Source organism: Ranitomeya imitator, chromosome 3 (assembly GCF_032444005.1).
Source record: "Ranitomeya imitator isolate aRanImi1 chromosome 3, aRanImi1.pri, whole genome shotgun sequence".
Lineage (NCBI taxonomy): Eukaryota > Metazoa > Chordata > Amphibia > Anura > Dendrobatidae > Ranitomeya > Ranitomeya imitator.
The window spans coordinates 737,668,599-737,691,535 of NC_091284.1; the positions used below are offsets into that span (position 1 = coordinate 737,668,599).

The following is a 22,937-nucleotide window of genomic DNA, read 5'->3' on the forward strand; positions in this document are numbered from 1 at the left end:
CTCCGATGCCCCCCCCAGTGCTCCGATGCCCCCCCCCGTGCCCTAATCTCCCCCCCTTATACTTACCCGGCGTCCCGGTGTCCGTCCGGCCGTCTTCTCCCTGGGCGCCGCCATCTTGCAAAATGGTGGGCGCATGCGCAGTGCGCCCGCCGAATCTGCCGGCCGGCAGATTCGCTCCAAAGTGCATTTTGATCACTGAGATATAACCTATCTCAGTGATCAAAATAAAAAAATAGTAAATGACACCCCCCCCCACTTTGTCACCCCCATTGGTAGGGACAATAAAAAAATTAAGAATTTTTTTTTTTTTTTTCACTAAGGTTAGAATAGGGATAGGGGTAGGGTTAGGGTTAGGGTTAGGGGTAGGGTTAGGGTATTTTCAGCCATTTTAGCCCTAAAAAGCTTCCTAGGAAACACACAGTCTCTGCATAGAAAACTGCATAAAAAAAGGATAAAAAAACGCATAAAAAAACGCATCAAAAAACGCATCAAAAAAGGACAAAAAAAGGACCTGCGTTTTCTGCCAAGAGCTGCAGTTTTTTTAAAAAACTGTCCTGAAAAAAAAAGGATGGAAATCCTGAACGTGTGAACATACCCTTAGGCTACATGTCTGCAGTCTTGGAACCCTCACATCATACGCTGTGAGGATTCCATGGTGCCGGTGCTGGGAATGGGCAGTCAAGTGCCCACAAGTATGCATCCTCCTGAACACATTCCAACTAGACTGTGTCTGGCTTTCTTCAATATAAGGTGGCACCCATCTAGTTGGCATGTGACTGCAATGTATGCAAATCACATACTAGTAGTCACATGCCTGCCCCTCTTTGCGCTGGCAACGGAGGATCCTCACACTGCACATTGAGAACAATGCGAAGATTCACAAGTCTGCAGTCACAGAGTGCTGACCTGAAGCTTATGGCCAGACAACCCCTTTAAACACAATGGAAGAATAACTGGATGCATCTGAAACGTGCCCTAGTTCATACATTTGTGTCTGCAGTAGGAGATATACAATGTGAGACTCATTTGTGACAGAACCAGATTCGTGTATGAGGACAAAATCGGTACGGTGCTACGGAACTTGCTGGCGCTATATGAGCAAAATGTTAAAGAAATGTCACATGTCATGACTGTAGTTAGGTTCCAAAATCAAAAATGCATCTTAATTGGTACATGCAAATGTTCCAAATGTGTCTAATATTCAGTTATCCCAAAAGATGCTAATTATTTCATGAAACATTTGGGGCAATATTTGTACCGGATATTGCTAAACCACGCCACCCCATTGGATGAGGCACAAAAAGGGTCTAAAACGCATTCATGAATGACAGTATTTTGGGTGAAAACTGCACCAGCATTACTGCTGCGACGATCTGGTGTCACAGAGGCTCATGGGCCGACCGAGCAGTCACATGACCTGACAAATGGGTTAATGAAAATGTATTATTACATTAAAAGTGCAGTCAAGATGGATCGAGAAATAGGCTCGTCATCGCACTGGACAACACCCAATAGCAATGGTAAAAGTTTTAGCAAAATAGTATAAAAAAGTTTTACACTCACAGCAGAACTTAGCAACAGAGATTTAGAAGATTTCAGCCTCTTTCCTTAATTAGCAACTCATACAGGGAGAAGAAGTACAGATGTCGGGGACAAGTTCATAATAACACCCATTTAGTCTTAAGTTAGCTCACCATGTGCCAATACTGTGCTAATACCGCCACAAAGGAAAGGCAGAATTGAAAAAAAAAAAAAAAAAAATCAAAATGCATTATTTGGTCCTGCAGCCACATCATATTTCCAGCTCAATATGAACCATTTGATGAAAGGTGTCCTTTCAAAAGGAAATCTGTCCGAAGTATCTATCCTCCTGAGCCGTCTATATGGGCATGTAGGTCATAGAAAGTTGAATAAGATGATATCCCGATATGTGTGATCCAATTTCTTATTCAAGAGAAATCCATGTTTTTCTTAATATGCAAATGTGCTGTTACGATCTATGAGCCAGATAATGGAAATCGGGGGTTAATCTGCCTCCAGAGCTTGTGTTAAATGAAATGTGGCGTTACCAGTGTGAGACATGTAATGACTGCTCTCCTGAGCTTCATGTCTCAGGCTGGTAACTCGCCCTTTCATTTAAAATCATCTCCGGAGGCAGATTCTCAGAGAGATCTATGTCCGGCCCATAGATCTTAACAGCTCATTTACATATTGAGAAAACCGTGGATTTCTGTGAAATAAAACATCGGATCAAATATAGCAAGGTATCATGTTATTCAGCTTTCTATGACCTGCATGACCATATGGAACACGAGCTAAGAGGAACAGTTATATACTGTAATAAATAGAAGCTAATGTTTTATTCCCATTACTTTATAATGCATCAGGTCACTATAAACGCTGTCTTTGTGTAGTTTGCTGCATTTCATTCCTGTCTTCTAATAGAGCAGCGAGGAAAATACTTTTGGTCTGGGGATCTATTATAGACGACATAAACACTGAACAGAGCATTGAACAATTTACCTTAAATGTAGCAAAGGCATCGGAAGCGATGTCGAAGGTTGACATTTCCACGTATTTAAAGAAGTCCTCAAATTGCTCGGAGTATAGGATGGTTTTGGAAAGCGGCTCGTGGCGGACACATTCACGTAGCATTGTCCCACAATGTAAAGCCACTTGGGGGGATTCATACCTGGAAGAAAAGTATACATTTTATTTTTCAAATTTTTATTTTTTTCTTTGCTCTAGTGCCAATTACACACAATAAAACATCCAATATTATGCAAATACTAACCCAATGTTTCCGTCGCTCATGATTGTGACATTGTTGCCTGGCAACCTATAATAATAGCCGGAGTGCGCATATTACTGGCTATACATAGACCCCGCTCTTCCACATGACCTACTCACAGTTGGGGTTTTTGTTCGCTCCTTTCCAGCTTGGAATAATAGTAATCCTCTATATTTTTTTTTAAGAAACTTTCCTAACAGTTTTTTCACTAGCACAAGAAAAAGTAATTTATACATAAGAAAATCTAATGAGATGATCGCTTAAGCTGAGCTACATCTGAGGCCAGATCGCCGACCTCCCAGCCACAAATCACTCTAATATTATCATCTCATACTTGTTACTGCAGTGCTAGAGAGGTGACAGAATAACAAGCCACTAAACAATGCTATAGGTTGCCCCCAGTATAGGAGAGAACTGGCCAGCAGACATATATTATGGCTGTAGGGGTCCCTGGCCAGACCCACAATACTGGTCAGGAGAGAACTGGCCAGCAGACATATATTATGGCTGTAGGGGTCCCTGGCCAGACCCACAATACTGGTCAGGAGAGAACTGGCCAGCAGACATATATCATGGCTGTAGGGGTCCCTGGCCAGACCCACAATACTGGTCAGGAGAGAACTGGCCAGCAGACATATATTATGGCTGTAGGGGTCCCTGACGAGATCCACAATACTGGTCAGGAGAGAACTGGCCAGCAGACATATATTATGGCTGTAGGGGTCCCTGACGAGATCCACAATACTGGTCAGGAGAGAACTGGCCAGCAGACATATATTATGGCTGTAGGGGTCCCTGGCCAGACCAACAATACTGGTCAGGAGAGAACTGGCCAGCAGACATATATCATGGCTGTAGGGGTCCCTGGCCAGACCCACAATACTGGTCAGGAGAGAACTGGCCAGCAGACATATATTATGGCTGTAGGGGTCCCTGACGAGATCCACAATACTGGTCAGGAGAGAACTGGCCAGCAGACATATATCATGGCTGTAGGGGTCCCTGGCCAGATCCACAATACTGGTCAGGAGAGAACTGGCCAGCAGACATATATCATGGCTGTAGGGGTCCCTGGCCAGATCCACAATACTGGTCAGGAGAGAACTGGCCAGCAGACATATATCATGGCTGTAGGGGTCCCTGGCCAGACCCACAATACTGGTCAGGAGAGAACTGGCCAGCAGACATATATCATGGCTGTAGGGGTCCCTGGCCAGATCCACAATACTGGTCAGGAGAGAACTGGCCAGCAGACATATATCATGGCTGTAGGGGTCCCTGGCCAGATCCACAATACTGGTCAGGAGAGAACTGGCCAGCAGACATATATCATGGCTGTAGGGGTCCCTGGCCAGATCCACAATACTGGTCAGGAGAGAACTGGCCAGCAGACATATATCATGGCTGTAGGGGTCCCTGGCCAGATCCACAATACTGGTCAGGAGAGAACTGGCCAGCAGACATATATCATGGCTGTAGGGGTCCCTGGCCAGATCCACAATACTGGTCAGGAGAGAACTGGCCAGCAGACATATATTATGGCTGTAGGGGTCCCTGGCCAGACCCACAATACTGGTCAGGAGAGAACTGGCCAGCAGACATATATTATGGCTGTAGGGGTCCCTGGCCAGACCCACAATACTGGTCAGGAGAGAACTGGCCAGCAGACATATATCATGGCTGTAGGGGTCCCTGGCCAGATCCACAATACTGGTCAGGAGAGAACTGGCCAGCAGACATATATCATGGCTGTAGGGGTCCCTGGCCAGATCCACAATACTGGTCAGGAGAGAACTGGCCAGCAGACATATATTATGGCTGTAGGGGTCCCTGGCCAGACCCACAATACTGGTCAGGAGAGAACTGGCCAGCAGACATATATTATGGCTGTAGGGGTCCCTGACGAGATCCACAATACTGGTCAGGAGAGAACTGGCCAGCAGACATATATTATGGCTGTAGGGGTCCCTGGCCAGACCCACAATACTGGTCAGGAGAGAACTGGCCAGCAGATATATATTATGGCTGTAGGGGTCCCTGACGAGATCCACAATACTGGTCAGGAGAGAACTGGCCAGCAGACATATATTATGGCTGTAGGGGTCCCTGGCCAGACCCACAATACTGGTCAGGAGAGAACTGGCCAGCAGATATATATTATGGCTGTAGGGGTCCCTGGCCAGACCCACAATACTGGTCAGGAGAGAACTGGCCAGCAGACATATATCATGGCTGTAGGGGTCCCTGGCCAGATCCACAATACTGGTCAGGAGGGAACTGGCCAGCAGACATATATCATGGCTGTAGGGGTCCCTGACGAGATCCACAATACTGGTCAGGAGAGAACTGGCCAGCAGATATATATTATGGCTGTAGGGGTCCCTGACGAGATCCACAATACTGGTCAGGAGAGAACTGGCCAGCAGATATATATTATGGCTGTAGGGGTCCCTGGCTAGATCCACAATACTGGTCAGGAGAGAACTGGCCAGCAGACATATATTATGGCTGTAGGGGTTCCTGGCCAGATCCACAATACTGGTCAGGAGAGAACTGGCCAGCAGACATATATTATGGCTGTAGGGGTTCCTGGCCAGATCCACAATACTGGTCAGGAGGGAACTGGCCAGCAGACATATATTATGGCTGTAGGGGTCCCTGGCTAGATCCACAATACTGGTCAGGAGAGAACTGGCCAGCAGACATATATTATGGCTGTAGGGGTCCCTGGCCAGATCCACAATACTGGTCATGTGCTACCCCAAGCACATTACAGGGAAAATAAAAGGCAATAATTGTGAAAAATACTTAAAAGTAGAATATGTTCTCTCAGTTACAGATTTCATTTTCAGAAAAGGAAAAAGAAGTGATTTTATGGGCTTAACCGTATGGCATGACCAATTTTCATTGGCGCACTAGGTGGTAAGACCTCACATACATATACAGATATCTTAGAAACCCAGGTCTGATAGCAAGACCAGACACACAATGCCATTAGTGACACTGTACAGTACAGCCACAGTGTAAAATACAACTTAAAGCCTCATTCAGACGTCCATGCTTCATGTTCGGACTGCGATGCACGGGTTGACCGCGGGTCTCCTGAAGGAAACTTGACAGCCTCATATATGACTACGAGGCTGTGGAGTTCAGGTCGGGAATCTAGAGGCCACACCGTGATAGGACTGTGATACATGGACACCTGAATGAATTTATAAGAGTAAGACATTGATTTCTGGGGTCGAACCATCTTTGCTCCACAGAATGAAGGGGCTGCAATGGTCGCTGGAGTGCAGTATCCCCGTTACTGTTTACACAAGCACAGCAGCACCCCCTTCCACCATACTAAAGATAGGCCATTAATGTAAAAAGGTGTGAGGACGATAAAATTACACCGATGATGATTCACTGCAAAGAGGATACCCACTCTAAAAGAATAGCAGTTCTCTACTGAGCATGTGCGAACTGTCATGAAATACAAGATGCATGGTGGCTCAGTGGTTAGCATTGTTACTTTGCAGTGCTGGCGCCTTGGGATTAAATCACAACAAGGACAACATCTGAAGGAGTTTGTATGTTCTCCCCGAGTTTGCATGGGATTCCTCTGGGTTCTACGGATAGAGAATCTAGATTCTGAGCTGCAATGGGGACAGTGATGATGTCTGTAAAGCGCTGCAGAGTATGATAGCGCTATATAATTGAGTAAAGATCAATAAATAACATATTATGGGATAAATAAGCATGCTACATGTGGGTGCTCAGGGGGTGATATGGGGACCAGAGAACACTTTTGTAAATTGATTGCATTTGACAACTTATTTTAGGATTTCTAACCCCTGAGCCATGATTAATAATGTAGGAATAACCCTTTAATCACACTACCACCACCACCACATTTTACTGTTGGTATGATGTTCCTTTTCTGAAATGCTGTGTTACTTCTACGTCAGATGTAATGGGACACATATCTTCCAAAAAGTTCAACTTTTGTCTCGTCAGTCCACAGAGTATTCTCCCAAAAGTCTTGAGAATCATCAAGATGTTTTCTGGCAAAACCAAGACGAGCCTTTATGTTCTTATTGCTCAGCAGTGGTTTTCGCACTGCAGAGCTCAGGCATTGGGCCTCTCTGACCTTTCCCGGCGCCTGCGCACTGCAGTACTTTCAGATCAGTACGCATGCGCAGGAGCACGGCACGAAGCAAGCAGGATGACGACATTACATGAAGATGGGAGGCGCCAGACCCGAGACCTGCGACACCCATCGTACTGGACCACCCCCGAGTGAGTATAATAAAACGTGTTTTTCTTCTCTTTCAGGTTGGACCGGGGGCTTATCTACAGCATTACAGAATGCTCTAGATAAGCTCCGAAAGGCAATAGCCACATCTTATAGCGGCCAAATGAAGTGACAGGTTCCCTTTACGTTAATTTTGATCGGCTGTCCACTCCTGGGAAGGTTCACCACTATTCAATGTTTTCACCATTTGTGGATAATGGCTTTCACTATGGTTCTTTGGAGATTCAAAGCATTAGAAATGGCTTTATAACTTTTTTCCTGACGGATAGATTTCAGTGACTTTGTTTCTCATTTGTTCCAGAATTTCTTTGGATCGCGGCATGACGTCTAGCTTTTGAAGATCTTTTGGTCTACATCACTTTGTCAGGCAGGTCCTATTTAAGTGATTTCTTGACTGAGAACAGGTGTGATAGTAATAAGGCCTGGGTGTGGCTAGAGAATTTGAACTCAGCTTCCCAAAGATGTGATAAAACACAGTTAATTTATGATAATAGGAGAGTGGGGCAATCACTTTTTTAACACAGGGTAGGATTGTATTTCTAAATAATAAATAATTTTTAAGAATAATCCTTAATAAAGACCTTAATTTAAAAACTGCATTTTGTGTTTACTTGTGTTATATTTGTGTAATATTTAAATTTGATGGGCGATCTGAAACATTTAATTGTGACAAATATGCAAAAGAATAGGAATTCAGGAAGGGGCAAATACTTTTTCACATAACTGGTATGTATTGTGTATAGCCTGCTCTAGTCATGCAACCTCTTTAAATAATCCGCTACTGAATCTGCCTAGTCCTAAGTAAAATGAGTCCAGAACACTGAGTTTATGCAAATCTTTTTTCAATATTATTCTTCTGAAAAGTGTTTTCCGGGGATATAAATATTGATGACCTATTTGCAGGATTGATTATCGATATCAAACAGTGGGAGTCCGATACCACTATCGATCAGCTGCTATGAGCTCTGGTGTAAACCTTAAGCAGAGCTGAACAGCACAGATCTCCATTCAATGCCATGAACCGCAACATCAGCAACACAAAACGTTATGCAAATGATAAAACAGTTAAGCTGCTTCTCATTTGCAACATGCCCAGTTCTGGGTTCTGTGCCTGTAACCTGACTATACAACACCTGGGAACAAAGAGAATTCAAATGGGAGCCAGTGTTACTCAGAGGTGAGTGAGAACTGGTGCAAAAAATAACAAATCATTGTAAAAGCAGGGAACATCACTAATACAGTAAGTCTTTAGTGCACTCTCACTAAATGTTTGACACATCCTAGAGACCCGTCAGAAGTTCTGATCTTTTGAAGTTCGAAAACGGAGATCCCCATAGATTGTTAAAAGGGAAAGGCAGATGAGCTGAGCCGACTACTGCTCTATTTGGAGACTGGTGTAAGATTTAAGGAGAAAGTCAATGGCCCCGATTCATCAAAATTTGTGTTTTGCACGCCATAATTGATGATGTGTACAGTAAGATATGCCAAATTCCCAAAAGGGCATGCTCCTCTTAATGAATTTGGCACATCTTTCAGCTATGGGCCGGAAAAATAATCCAGCTTAGTTGTTAAAAATTGAAAAACCTTTATTCCAATTTTTATTTTTTTTTTTAAATAAAGGATAGCGTAGAATACAAAAATCAATTGTAAATTGCAAATAGATTAGAGGATGCAGAAAGAACTATGAACAAACAGGAAGTGTTTCGAACACTGTGAAGTGTTCTTAAACTCGGTATACTTCACAATGTCTGAAAGGCGCCCAGTTCCGGTGCTTAATGACGTGTCCCTACTCATTAAGGTAATGAATATTCACCTCTCTCCACGCCTATGGGAGCGGAGAGAGGTGAATATTCATTACCTTGATGAGCGGGCATACATGAGAGCCCGACAGCTGCAGGAAGCCAGCGGCTGTAACTGTGTGAGCGATAGAAGAGAAATTAATATTCTTTGCCAGTACAGTGAATATTCATTTCTCTGTAGCAGTGGGCACAGGCTTTAGCCGCAGCCACCGTCTCCTGCCTGTCATCCACTGCTCCGCTGCCATAAACTGGGACAATGACTCGTATATAAGCCGAGGGGGGCATTTTCAGCACAAAAAAAATGTATTGAAAAACTTGGCTTATACAGGAGTATATATAGTAGGTAGCGATATGGAAAATAACATGCTGACAAGGATCACGTGTTAGGAGCACCATTAGTGTATGATATCACACACATACCACGGACACATAACCTAAGTTTGAATTGCTGCTGTTGGAGTGCATACAATGACCCTGTCTGACTTTTAATTGGAAATAACATGGAAGTTGTGCAGGTCACTTGTTAATCCATTGATCTGTAAATTATTATTATAGCGCCATTTTTTCCATGGTGCTTTACATGTGAGGAGGGGTATACATAGTAAAACAGGTACAATAATCTTAACCACTACAGGTCACGACTGGTACAGGAGGAGAGAGGACCCTGCCCGCGAGGGCTCACAATCTACAAGGGATGGGTGAGGATACAGTAGGTGAGGGCAGAGCTGGTCGTGCAGCGGTTTGGTATATATGACCATATGGGAAATCACCTAAATTCTGGAATTCCGACACAAGCAGAGTGGAAACTGGGATAATGAATGATTAACAAGCAAATAAAATATTAACAAAGTTAATTCCATCAAGTAAGTGACACAGAGAACGGGGTCCAGTGTTCTGCACCACTCTTCCTCCAGCGGAGATGTGACAGCTCGGCTATTTCAGGAAGCCGTCCAGAGCAGTATCCCTGATATGCTATTACTTGATTAAATTACTGCATTCATTTGACTTACTTTAGCAATTAAATAGCCCTGGCTTGCAAGAGCACTGAAACATATACCTGATTACAATTCCCTTTGGATGGCTGTTGTATGTAAACTAGCAATATACCTAGATTTCAAGACACTCTGACTAGAGCCCTAACCTACTCTGTTGGTTATATATGGAGATGGCACCTGTTCACACCTGTTTTCTATTTGAAAGGGATGGTCAGTCTTTGCTAATTATATATATAGGCTCTGACCGAGCACTCCACCCATCAGCCTCCGGCACAAAACAAAGATTTCTACATTCCCATATAATCGTAGGCTATCAGCCCAGGAGAGGTATCACATTAGGTTAGGTCTCAGCAGAGAGAATCGCCTTATCGCGGCTGCTGGGCATACATTAAATTGGACGATTTATGCGCTGAGTATTATTAATTTTTCCTATTTTCAAGAGCAGTAATGCAATTCATATTTCATGTTTGCATGCTATAGTGCTACACAGTGCAACTTTATTTGTTGGTTGTATATGGAGATGGCTACTCTAAGTAAGCACCTGTACACTCCTGTTTTCTATTTGTAAGTGATGGTCAGTCTTTTGATGATAAATGGTTAAAATTACAATCTGGTTTTAAAAAAACAAACAACTTTGCAATTTACATTATTCTCAAAATTGTAATGATTTTTTACACTTTATTGTCCACTGCTAGTTGTCTAGGTTAACAGTCACAACTGATATTATCAGAAGTGGCCGGTTCCCTAGGCAAGGACCACAATGTGGACAAACTATTTCCAATAGAGATTGTAAGCGCTACCCTGAAGCAGGCTGGACTTCTGGATCTGGCCACCTTCAGCACCCCTGCGCTCCTTCGATGCTTCAGAGACAATCTTTTAGGTCATGCAGGACAGATTTGGGTTTTCTTTGTAGCAACCTCTTTAAAGCAGTGACAAATTGATTGCTCATATATTGCTGTATTATTACAGTGGATGTTGCCATCGTATGGCTTTGTGATTAATAACTCACCCTTTGAGTAGCATAAAGAGGATATGTTGATGGGAGCTAATATATTCCACTGTGGGCGAGCGCGTGCCAATCTGTCTTCTCAAAATATTGTTGAATATCTGGGAGACATCCTTCTTGCCCTGCAATATGTATGATTCGTTATTAGATATCGCTGACAGGAGAAGGGAAGCAAAATGCAACAGGAAAGTTTACATTGAAAAAGAGACCATAGCAAAACCACAAACATCACTGGGGTTTGTTAGCTTATTCTGTAGGCTGGGGCTAAATAGTAATCTGCCCAATGTGAGATGATATTGGCTCACTGTAACCCTTGCACCCCGCAGTCACACCAGATCAATTACTCAAGAGTAAGACCAGAGGGATGATGCAAAGCAGGTTGAAAAAAGGTGCTTTAGTGCTGTCATTTTATGGAAAACTAAAGTGAAACCTCCACCACCCAAAATTGGGGTGACAAATGGTCTTCAAAAGGATCCTCTCAAAGGAAAGGTAAAATTGACAAAGATAAATCAGGTATTCTCAAAGTGATGGTGATCAATGAGTGGAACGAGAGGTGGTGAGTTCTCCTTCAATGGAAGACTCCAAACAGAGGCTGGAGAGACATCTGTCTGAGAGTTTATCTCAGGGGGTTGGACACCATGACCCTGGAGGTCATTTCCAAATCTAACATTCTATGATTCTATGAAAGATGTGGTCTTTTCAAAAGCTTTCGCTGAATTAAAACTGTGAAGTGCTATGTAAATGATCAATAAAACCAGGATGTTGGCATTTTTGCTGCCTTGATAAAACGGACATACTGGAGGCTCTTCATAGCCCCGTAAACTAGAATCTCTAATTCATATTATGCCCCTTATTCACATTTTCTGGCATAACATTTAGGCTGTGTGCACACGTTGCTGATTTTTCGCGATAACAACGCTATAAAACCGCAAAAAAACAGCATACAATATGCATCTCATCATTTTGAATGAATTCCGCATGTTTTATGCACATGATGCAGCATGTTAATTAATTTTGCGGGGGGTTTTTTTTTGCGGATTTCCCACTATAAAATGCATTGGGAAATGTCCTGAAAAAAACGCATCAAAAATGCACCAAAAACGCATCAAAAACGCGCAAAAAACACATGCAGATTTCTTGCAGAAAATTTCAGGTTTTTCTCAGGCATTTTCTGCAAGAAATCCTGAACGTGTGCACATAGCCTTAAGGCTTTGCGTTTTCTCACGCTAAAAACGCTATAAAAACTCATTAAAAACGCATACATTATGCATTCTATCATTTAGAATGCATTCTGCATGTTTTGTGCACATGGAAGCGTTTTTTTCCGCGAAAAAAAACGCATCGTGGTAAAAAAATCAGCATGTTCATTATTTTTGCGGATTTTCTGCGTTTTTCCCGCAATTCTATGCATTTGGGAAAAAAACGCATTAAAAACGCACCAAAAACGCATCAAAAACGCGGTAAAATCGCAGTAAAACCGCACACGGATTTCTGGCAGAAATGTCCGGTTTTTGTCAGGAAAATTTCTGCAAGAAATCCTGACGTGTGCACATACCCTAACACTAGCTGAATTTGCAGAAAAGTTCAGAAACTTTTGTGGGCTTTGTACCAAATTGGTCAAAATAATAAACAATATTTGAGGTATTCGGCACATATTAACAGTTGCCATTTTTCTATTCCTTTATATTCTATGTTCACACAGTTTTTAAAAGGAGGCCAAAAATGCGGAGACATTCAAACAGAAACCATTGGGAAACGCCCCTTTTTTGAGGGAGTTTTTTTTTTCCTAAAGTGGTCTTGAAGTGTTTTTTTTTTCTCGTCGAGAGGCATTTTTTGCAGCCTTTTGAATAGATAATGACTAATTTGGACTGGATTCCACCAAGATCCACTTCAAGGGACTGACAGGCACGTTTTTCCCACCACCAGGCATTTTTAAAACCCACTTGAGAAAAAAAACAATAACATAGGAAAACAAAAACCTCCTATAAACAGCAAAGTGGATTTCCCAAAGGAATCAATAGGAAGAGCTTGTCAAGTGCTTTTGAAGAAAGTTTTTGAGGAGGATTTAGAAGTGGAGCTGCCCCCCCCCCCAAATCCTCAAAACCTGTGTTAATATAGCCGTAAAGTAAAAAGTCTTCCAATAAGCTCTGGGTATGAAGTGATAACTAATTCTGTAAATGATGCCTACCTCGAAGTCTATGAGGTGCAGGTCGGCTATCAATGTCACTAATAGGCCACTGTTGTACAGTTCTTGTGCTAGCTGGGCCACGGTTTCGGTCTGGGGCTCTTTGTCGCCTGTACCACACAAAATTTCTTTTGTGGCTTGAAGAGACTTGGAAACTTCTTCAGAAGCCTGTTAGAAACAAAAAAAAAAACAACAACAATCTAGTAAAAAGATTCTCAATATGATATTTTATGGCAAACACTAAATAAAATGTAAAGCAAATGGAAAAACACTGGACAGCTGCTAAGGCCTCATTTAGACATCCAGGATTTCCGTGACATAGATATATATATGCTGGAGCAAACTTCCAGGTTCACATCACTGAGGATAATAACCTCAGTGAAACATATCTCCCCTGACGAACATTACCAGTGACCTTCTACAATATATACATAAATAAAAGTAAACTACAAAGTTTCTCCTATACATTACGAAGTTACTCACGAACAGTCATCCATGTGCGGTCAGTAATTTTCACAGACCCGTAAACTTGTATTGGTAATTTTAATCCATGTCTCCATGATTTTTTTGCAGACCACACAGACATGTAAACAGCCTGATATACTATACCATTTATTGGTAACATCTGATCCCTATATAAGCAGGAAAAGGATTGTATTCAATTATAGCGCTGAGACCCACAGATTTAATTTAGCGCGTTGTATTGACCCTTTTTTTATATCACTAATGGAACACCCCATGTTGTCTTATGAGACATAGGAATGGAAACCCATTTAAAGAGAATCTGTCACCAAGTTTGTGCTATGTAATCTAAGAGCAGCATGATGTAGGGGCAGAAACCCTAATTCCAGCGATGTGTCACTTGCTGGTGTACCTGGTATAGTTTTCATACAATCACAGTTTTCTCTGCTGTTGATGGAGCAGTGCTCAGAATGCTGAGCCCTGTGTAACCCCGCCCTCACCACTTATTAGCAGCTTTCTGTGTACACTGTATATTGACAGAAAGCTGCTGATCAGTGGAAGGGGCGGGGGTTATACAGGGTAAATGCCACCTAGTCCTGTAGTGAGGATCTCTTACTAATAAAACACAGATTTTATGGAAACGTCAACCTCACACATCACTGGAATCAAAGTCTCAGCCCCTACACCATGCTGCTCTTCGATTACATAGAAAAAAAAAACTGCTGATGGATTCCCTTTACGCAGGTATGTTGCATGCTTTAGGGAACCTATACCTAAATAAAGCATTAATAAGCACAATATAAACCATATATTTTTTTGTAAAAAAAAAAAAATATTTAAATGTTTGCAACCAATGTGACATTATTCCCCACCAAACTTCCACCCAAAAGAAAAAGTTATTCACTATTCCCAGGATTGGGGACGGCTAACTTGGTGTGTAACCGATAGGACCTTTAGCGACCCTGAATGGAGCAGACCTGCGCATGTTCAGCTTCAGCTCCGCTGACAATGGGACCGCAGGAAATAACAGTCATGGACTAGGCTTTTGTCAGCAATCCCATCAATAATGAATGGAGCAGATGCGGAGCATGCCCACCTCCGCTCTGATCAGAAGGGACCCCCTGATCTCAGGATCGTAAACGTCCCAGTGGTCGGACCAACAAGTAATGCCTTATACTATGGGCCCATGACTATGGATAGGAAGGAACTTCAAATACAAGAGTTACTTTCTCTGTCTTCTTGTCCTGCTTCTCTAGTAAGGCCATATTTTCCTTCAGGGTTTTCACTATTTCCGCAGGATTCTTGTGTGATTTGCTGAACAATGGCATTTTCTTCATTTTTCGTGCTTTGTATCAATGTAATAGTATCCTGAAAAGGAAGACAGAACGTGTTATTGAGCCACACTGCAATATAATTGCTCGTTTTACAATCACTAAGATATGTGCCATATCTGTGTCTAGCAATAAATATACACCACTATAGAGGTGTCCAAAAAGTATTTATAGAATGTAAAGCTATTACAGCAGAACAAGTACATATTTATATCTGCACCACAAGATGCAGCCAGCCAAGAGTAGACGCTGACACACATAATATTTGCAATATTTCTCTATTATTTCAATCTATTAAGAGAAATAACTGAGTTTTGCTGCACCCTGGACTGAGAACATACAACATTTGGATGATATGTAAATGGTAAGAAAACTGCAGCGAGGAAGTGGAAAGTGCTCCATGTTCTCTGTAACATGAATATAGAAATGACATTACATCCGCGCAGATTAAAGTCACATGGCTGCCATTATAAAACCATTGCAATAGCTCCAGAGCCAAATATTGGCTATTAAAGCACGGGAAATGGATTTAGAAAAGGTTACATTTTTACGAAACACTCATTTATAATGGGAAACTCACTGTTAGAAATGACTTTAAGAACATTAAGGCCATGTTCACACGATCCTTTTTTTCACGCGGAATTTCCGCGATTTTCCCGCTGCGGGTCCGCAGCTGTTTTCCATGCAGGGTACATTACATTGTACCCTATGGAAAACAGGAACTGCTGTGCCCACAATGCGGAAAATAAAAAAAAAAGCCGCGCTGAATAGCTGCGGAAAAAAGAAGTACCATGTCACTTCTTTTTTCGGAGCCGCAGCGGTTCTGCACCCATTGACCTCCATTGTGAGGTCAAACACACAGTAAAACCCGCAGATGAAAAAAATATCTGCGGGTTTTACTGCGGTTTGGTGTGCAGAACCGCTGCAGCAGGAAGTGCGGGGAAGCGGGCGGAAGTGCGTGGGCGGAGTGTGGCTGCCCCCCCGTGCTCCGATCCCGCCCCCCCGTGCTCCAATCCCACCGCCCCGTGCTCCGATGCACCCCCCCAGTGCTCCGATGCCCCCCCCCCCCCCCGTGCCCTAATCTCCCCCCCTTATACTTACCCGGCGTCCCGGTGTCCGTCCGGCCGTCTTCTCCCTGGGTGCCGCCATCTTGCAAAATGGCGGGCGCATGCGCAGTGCGCCCGCCGAATCTGCCGGCCGGCAGATTCGTTCCAAAGTGCATTTTGATCACTGAGATATAACCTATCTCAGTGATCAAAATAAAAAAAAAAATAGTAAATGACACCCCCCCCCCTTTGTCACCCCCATAGGTAGGGACAATAAAAAAAAATTAAGAATTTTTTTTTTTCCCCACTAAGGTTAGAATAGGGTTAGGGGTAGGGTTAGGGGTAGGGTATTTTCAGCCATTTTAACCCTAAAAAACTTCCTAGAAAACACACAGACTCTGCATAGAAAACTGCATAAAAAAGGGATAAAAAAAAGGATCAAAAAACGCATCAAAAAACGCATCAAAAAAGGACAAAAAAAGGACCTGCGTTTTCTGCCAAGAGCTGCAGTTTTTTAAAAAACAGTCCTGAAAAAAAAAAGGATGGAAATCAGGAACGTGTGAACATACCCTAAGAATTCATGAAAAAAGGAAGGTCGATCTCTAAAAATGTTAAAGGTCATTAATATACATTCAATATGAAGCCTGCATAATGCGGTCATGTAACACAGGTTCCAGCTAAGTAAAAAGAGGGACGTACATTTCCTGTTGTGCAGGTACATTGTGAAGTGTAGCGACCCATCTGCGCAAGGTCACCTCGTAGTGACAGATGGGCTCACACAATTGAAACAAAATTTAAGAACATCCAAAAAGTCTAGCCAGCAAGTATAGCAACGATGCAATTAAAAACAAAATAAAAAAATATTCCATCTTTGAATAAAGCTTTGTGCCCCAAGGCTGCTGCTTCACCTTTTCACTCGAAGAAAGGATCGTCAAGCTACGATGACAGCAATCACTGGAGATGGATGGAAGAATAGAAGGAACAAGGCGAAGAGGAAGACTAGCAAACCGATGGCTTGATACTATTAAGATAAAAGGCGGAGAAGACCCTGGTGGACCTATCTAGGTTTGCACAACATCAATCTTCCTACAGCCACCAAGTCTGAAGATAAAGCTGAAGGAAGTTAATAATAATATAATACACAGAAAAGAGGTAACAATTGGACTGATACTCCAACAAGAGCAGAAAGTGACAGCTAGCAGAACATAGTACAAACAATCCTGTTCGAACAATGCAATAAAAAAAAAGAAAGAAAATCAAATGGCAGATTTCAGGTTTTGCTGCACTGGCCTATAACGTAATGTCAGCTTTATTACCAGTCAGCTGAAAAGAAAAATCAATACAAAGCATAGTCATAAAAATAAACCAAGAAAAACAATGAGTGCAGTGTCAATAGAAACTGACGCCCTGCCCAGTCAGTCACATGGCAAGGATGACAAAGACCAAAGCCACAAACACATGTCAGTCCGGCTGATGACAAATCACCCTTTCAGGGCTCGTAGCCTCAGTGAATGTACCGCACTAGCATTAGAATGTGCCCCCGCAATAAGGATCACTTCTGTTGTAGTGCAAGAATGCCACGATGGGCATGGAAAAAGATCATTTATAATAACACGTCTACTTTCCATTTGTACCCACTCAATGGCAAGTCTTACCTCACCGAAACAGGCAGTCTCATGTTTTACAAAGAAAAAGAATGCTTGGGAACACTGGAGCCGCTCAACCCGAAGCACAAGCAGTCTGTCCCTCTCTCTGCCTCTACGATGAGGAACATGTCTGTGCTTCGGGCGCCCGTGGGCAGCTCTTTCCTAGGTTTCTCTGGCTTAGAGCAGGAAAATAAGACTCTGCCTACAGTCCCGCCCCGGAGCACGAGCATATCATTAACTGAAAACTTCTAACACTAGTTTACTTAGCAAAATCCTGCTGGCAGGTTCGCTTTAAAGGGAATCTGTCACCCCTGGACGAATTTAAGCTATTATTATGGGCATACAGGTAATAGAATGGTTAAACAAGTCTTACCTGTATTCTTTCATAGCTGTGGTCAATTTGAATGTTTTAGGTTAATGATTTCCTCCAGGCTCCGGGGAATGCGATGCCTAGAAGAAATACCAGCCTCCTGACTTCATTATAATAGGCAGAGTCTTCATTGATCTTCTGCGCAGGCGAGTCTTTGCTACTGCACAGAAGAACGATGAAGACCCATAAAAGGGTGGATAATGTTCATATAAACGCACAAGTGCATGGCGCATGCGTGGGATTACTGCTATGGTAATGAAGAGAGGAGACAGGGGTTCCTTCCAGGCACCGCATGCCCCAGAGCGTGGAAGAATTCATTAACATAAAACATTAAAACTACTTTTCTCAACAGCTAAACCGCAGCTCTGAGGCATACAGGTAACACTGATGTAACTATTCTATTACCTGTATGCCCATAGTAATAGCTTAAATTCGTCCAGGGTGTGACAGATTCTCTTTAACTCTATTGCTAATATAAGAAAAAAGACACAATGCCACCAAAAAAATAAACACACAAAAAATCTCTTAACTAGGTCTATATCCCACACTACATATCTTAAAGGGGTTGTCCACTACTAGGACAACCCCTTCTTGATCTAAATGTTTGGCCTCGATAAATGAAAAAGCCTATACTCACAGACTACGGAATTGGTGACTTGGCTAGGCTAACTGACTAAATTTCCGAACTACGTATATGTGTATCTAAAATCTTCGTGGTGGATTATCGAGCATTTAATAATAATAAGTATACTAGATACAGGCGGAAATAGACAGGAAACCAGAAACCGAACCCTTCCCCTCGCCTTTCTCTCCCCTCTCTTCTTTCTCTCTCTACTTTTCTACTCTCCCTCTCTCTTTTTTAAACATAAAGAAGGTATAAACTATCTTAAGGTTTTTGTACAATGTAATACTCTCGCTCCCAAATTGTACCCAATTCTATTTTTCTATATACATGAGAATCGAACATAGGGAGTTTTTGATAATAATATTCATGAACCTTTGTCGCAATATTATTAGATCATCCTTCCAATTTTAGGGTAAAATACTCTCAAGATTGAATTATAGCACATGGTTAATGAATCTAGATCTCCCTTTGAATGGTTAGGGGAATAGTGTCCTGTTTTCATATGGAAGATAAGAGGAGTATTGCCACATAGGTTTATTTAAAAATTTAATATACTTTATTGTCTAGAAGTTTACAATGGAAATTATATTTCAGTATGCATTTGTTTGTTGACGACCTGATTTGTAATGAATAATTATATGCAACTTAGGCTACTTTCACACTGGCGTTTTTTTCAATACGTCGCAATGCGTCGTTTAGGGGAAAAAACGCATCCTGCAAAGTTGTCTGCAGGATGCGTTTTTGCCCCATAGACTAACATTAGCGACGCATTGACATACGTTGCAACCGTCATGTGACGGTTGCGCCGTGTTGTGGCGGTCCGCTGAGAGCAAAAAATGTTACATGTAACGTTTTTTGCTGCCGACGGTCCACTTTTTCCGACTGCGCATGCGCGGCCGGGACTCCGCCCCCACCTCCCAATGGGGCAGCGGATGCGCTGCAAAAATGCATCTGCTGCCCCCGTTGTGCGGCGCATTCAATGCTAGCGTCGGTAACCTCGGCCCGACGCACTGCGACGGGCCGAGCCCGACGCTAGTGTGAAAGTAGCCCAATATCAATAAAATTGATTTATACAAAAAAGCCTACACTCACCTCCCATGCTGACACCGTTGCAGCGGTGTCGGCATTTGCGGTCCTGGGGCTCTTGTGCGGTTGTTGTGACACGTAACGCTGGCGCCCAATCAGCTTCACTGTCCCCCACCTTCGCTGCAGCTGATCTCGGACTTCCTCTTCATATTCAATTCGACAGGAGGCGGGGACAGTGATGTCAGCGCTGATTGGGCACTGGGGTCACGTGTCACAAAAGCACGGGAGCCCCAAGGAGAGCGAGAGCGAGTGCTGACACGGTGGGAATGGTGTCGGCACAGGAGGAGAGCATAAGCTTCTTTATTTTATCGAAGCAAAGCGTAGGGTATGACAAGGAGTTGTCCAAGCAGTGGACAACTTCTTTAAAGGGAATCTACCCCATTTTAGGCCTATAAGCTAAGGCCACTGCCATCAGGGGCTTATCTACCTCATTCTGTAATGCTGTAGATAAGCCCCCCCCCGATGTAACCTGAAAGAGAAGAAAAACAAGTTAGATTATACTCACCCAGCCAGACGTAGCCAGTCTGCAGACCTGAACCCAATAGACAATCTTTCATGGAAGCTGAAACTCAATGTTGGCCAGCGATAGCCCCGAAAGATCTGGAGAAGATCTGTATGAAGGAGTGGGACAAAACTCCTGCTGCAGTGTGTGTAAACTTGGTGAAGAACTACAGGAAATGTCTGACTTCTGTAATTGCAAGCAAAGGTTTCTGTACCAAATATTATAATGCGGGGATGTGTGTTCCAAACATCATGGAAAACTAACTAAAGATCTCCTTTTTATACCGCCTTGTGCAAATCATGTCTCTTCCCAAACAGATTTGATGATGAGATCAGGACTGTGAGTGCCATATGATCATTTCTAGGACTCTTTGCTCTTCTTTACACTGAACATGGTTCATGGCTGTTTGTTTGGCGATTTGGCCTGCTGCAGAATAAATTTGGAGCAAATCACATGGACCCCTGAGGGTTTATTGTATCTGCTTACATTACTCAGCATTGCGGATACTATTATTTCTTCACCAAATCCCCAACTCCATTTGCTGAAATGCAGCTCCAAACTTGCAAGGACCCTCCACCATGCTTCACTCTTGCCTGCTGTCACTCATTGTATCGCTCACCAGACCTTCGGCAAACAAAATGCCTTATGTTAAAGCTAAATATTTTTAGTCAAAAGCAATTTTTCTGCACCTTAATTGATATTTTTAGGTAGATAATTGAGTCACTTGGTCTTGTTTCCATGTTTTGGCATCAATTTTTCGATAAAGACCCCTTCTGGCCAGACTTCTCCAAACAGTAGATGAGTGTACTTAGGTCCCACTGGTTGCAGCCAATTTTGAGGTGACAACACTACTGGATATCTTCAGATATAGAAGCCTGATGTGTCTTATCTGCTGCAATAAGTTTCTGCGGTAGACCACTGCGAGTATGGTCCTCAACGTTGTCCAATTCTTGGTGTCCTCAATGCTGAGAAATGCAGGCATATACTTATCCATCATGCAATCAACCATCAGGGAGGTGACCTATTGGCTCCAAATATATTCTGCAGTTGGACAATGACCCCAAACATACAGCCAACGTAATGAAGAACCATCTTCAGTGTAAAGAAGAACGAGGAGTCCTGGCAGTGAGAATTTGGGACCATGTAAATTGGACATAGACATTAGAATTGTGTCTATAGATTTTGGGTATGGGAACCCACAACTCTTGTTTATTATCAGCACTAGATGGTGGACCGATTCTAACGCATCAGGTATTCTAGAATATGCATGTCCACGTAGTATATAGCACATATTGCTCAACCACGTAGGATATTGCCCAGCCACGTAGGATATTGCCCAGCCACGTAGGATATTGCCCAGCCACGTAGGATATTGCCCAGCCACGTAGGATATTGCCCAGCCACGTAGGATATTGCCCAGTCACGTCGTATATTGCCCATCCACGTAGTATATTGTCCAGCCACGTAGTATATTGCACAACGATGTAGTATATTGCCCAGCCACGTAGGATATTGCCCAGCCACGTAGGCTATTGCCCAGCCACGTAGGCTATTGCCCAGCCACGTAGTATATTGCCCAGCCACGTAGTATATTTCCCAGCCACGTAGGATATTGCCCAGCCACGTAGTATACAGCACAGAGCCACGTAGTATACAGCACAGACACGTAGTATATTGGCCAGTCACGTACTATACTGCCCAGCTACGTAGTATATTGCCCAGCCACGTATGTAATAACAGGTTAAAAAAATAAAAAAGAAACATATACTCACCCTCCGAACGCCCCTTGTAGTACTGTCGCCTGTGTGCGGTGCACGCGGCAGCATCCAGTCCCAGGGTTGGTATGAGTGCAGGACCTGTGAGGACGTCGCGTTCACATGACCGTGACGTCATGGAAGGTCCTTCTCGCATAGCATCTTTGGAACCGAAACCTGCCGCTTGCACTGCCGAGGACAGCGCGCACGTTGGAGGGTGAGAATAACCTTTTTTTTTTTTTTTTTTAATTATTATAATTTTTAACATTAGATCGTTTTACTATTGATGCTGCATACGCAGCATCAACAGTAAAAAGTTGGTCACACAGGGTGCATTGCGAAATTACCCAGATCACTTAGCGGTCTCTGGGTAATTTCGCAATGCATCTCTGGGACCGGATGCTGGCGGCAGGCGCGAGCGCATCATTGGGCTACGGAAGGTGAGAATAGCAGGTTTTTTTTTTTTTTTTTAATTATTTTTAACATTAGATCTTTTTACTGTTGATGCTGCATAGGCAGCATCAATAGTAAAAACTTGGTCACACAGGGTTAAAAGCGGCAGTAACGGAGTTACCCGCGACATAACGCGGTCTGTTACCGCTGCCATTAACCGCTGTGACTGGAGGGGAATATGGAGCGGGCGCCGGGCACTGACTGCAGGGGAGTAGGGAGGGACTAATCGGACTGTGGCCATCGCTGATTGGTCGCGGCAGCCATGACAGACAGCTGGCGAGACTAATCAGCGACTTGGATTTCCATGACAGACATAGGCCGCGACCAATGAATATCCGTGACAGACAGAAAGACAGATGGAAGTGACCCATAGACAATTATATAGATTATACCTATAGCCCAGGTAAATGTCTAGAAGGTGCAGCTCATATTCCTGATCACTTAGTGCTTTCTACTGTATGTGCGCCAAGTCTCACAGACGTGGGGGTACAGATTAGTGAAATATTCATCGTTGTTTCTCATCATTTCTGCCCTCTTCTCATCCATGTCATAGGCAATAGCTCTAAAGATACAGATACATTTGGAGAGC

At 43.1% G+C, this 22,937-nt stretch overlaps 1 protein-coding gene across 2 annotated transcripts in view; it reads right to left on the reverse strand.

The window, feature by feature from the left end:
* CAB39L (calcium binding protein 39 like) overlaps positions 1-22,937 on the reverse strand; it is a 116,643-nt gene that overhangs the window by 26,752 nt on the left and 66,954 nt on the right. For both annotated transcript variants that reach the window (XM_069758846.1, XM_069758847.1), the window contains exons 2-5: positions 14,762-14,903; positions 13,077-13,241; positions 10,892-11,010; positions 2,524-2,692 (exon numbers count right to left, since the gene is read on the reverse strand). In XM_069758846.1, coding sequence (XP_069614947.1) covers positions 2,524-2,692; positions 10,892-11,010; positions 13,077-13,241; positions 14,762-14,872 — 564 coding nt within the window. In that variant the 5' untranslated portion in view covers positions 14,873-14,903. The remainder of the gene's footprint in view (positions 1-2,523; positions 2,693-10,891; positions 11,011-13,076; positions 13,242-14,761; positions 14,904-22,937) is intronic.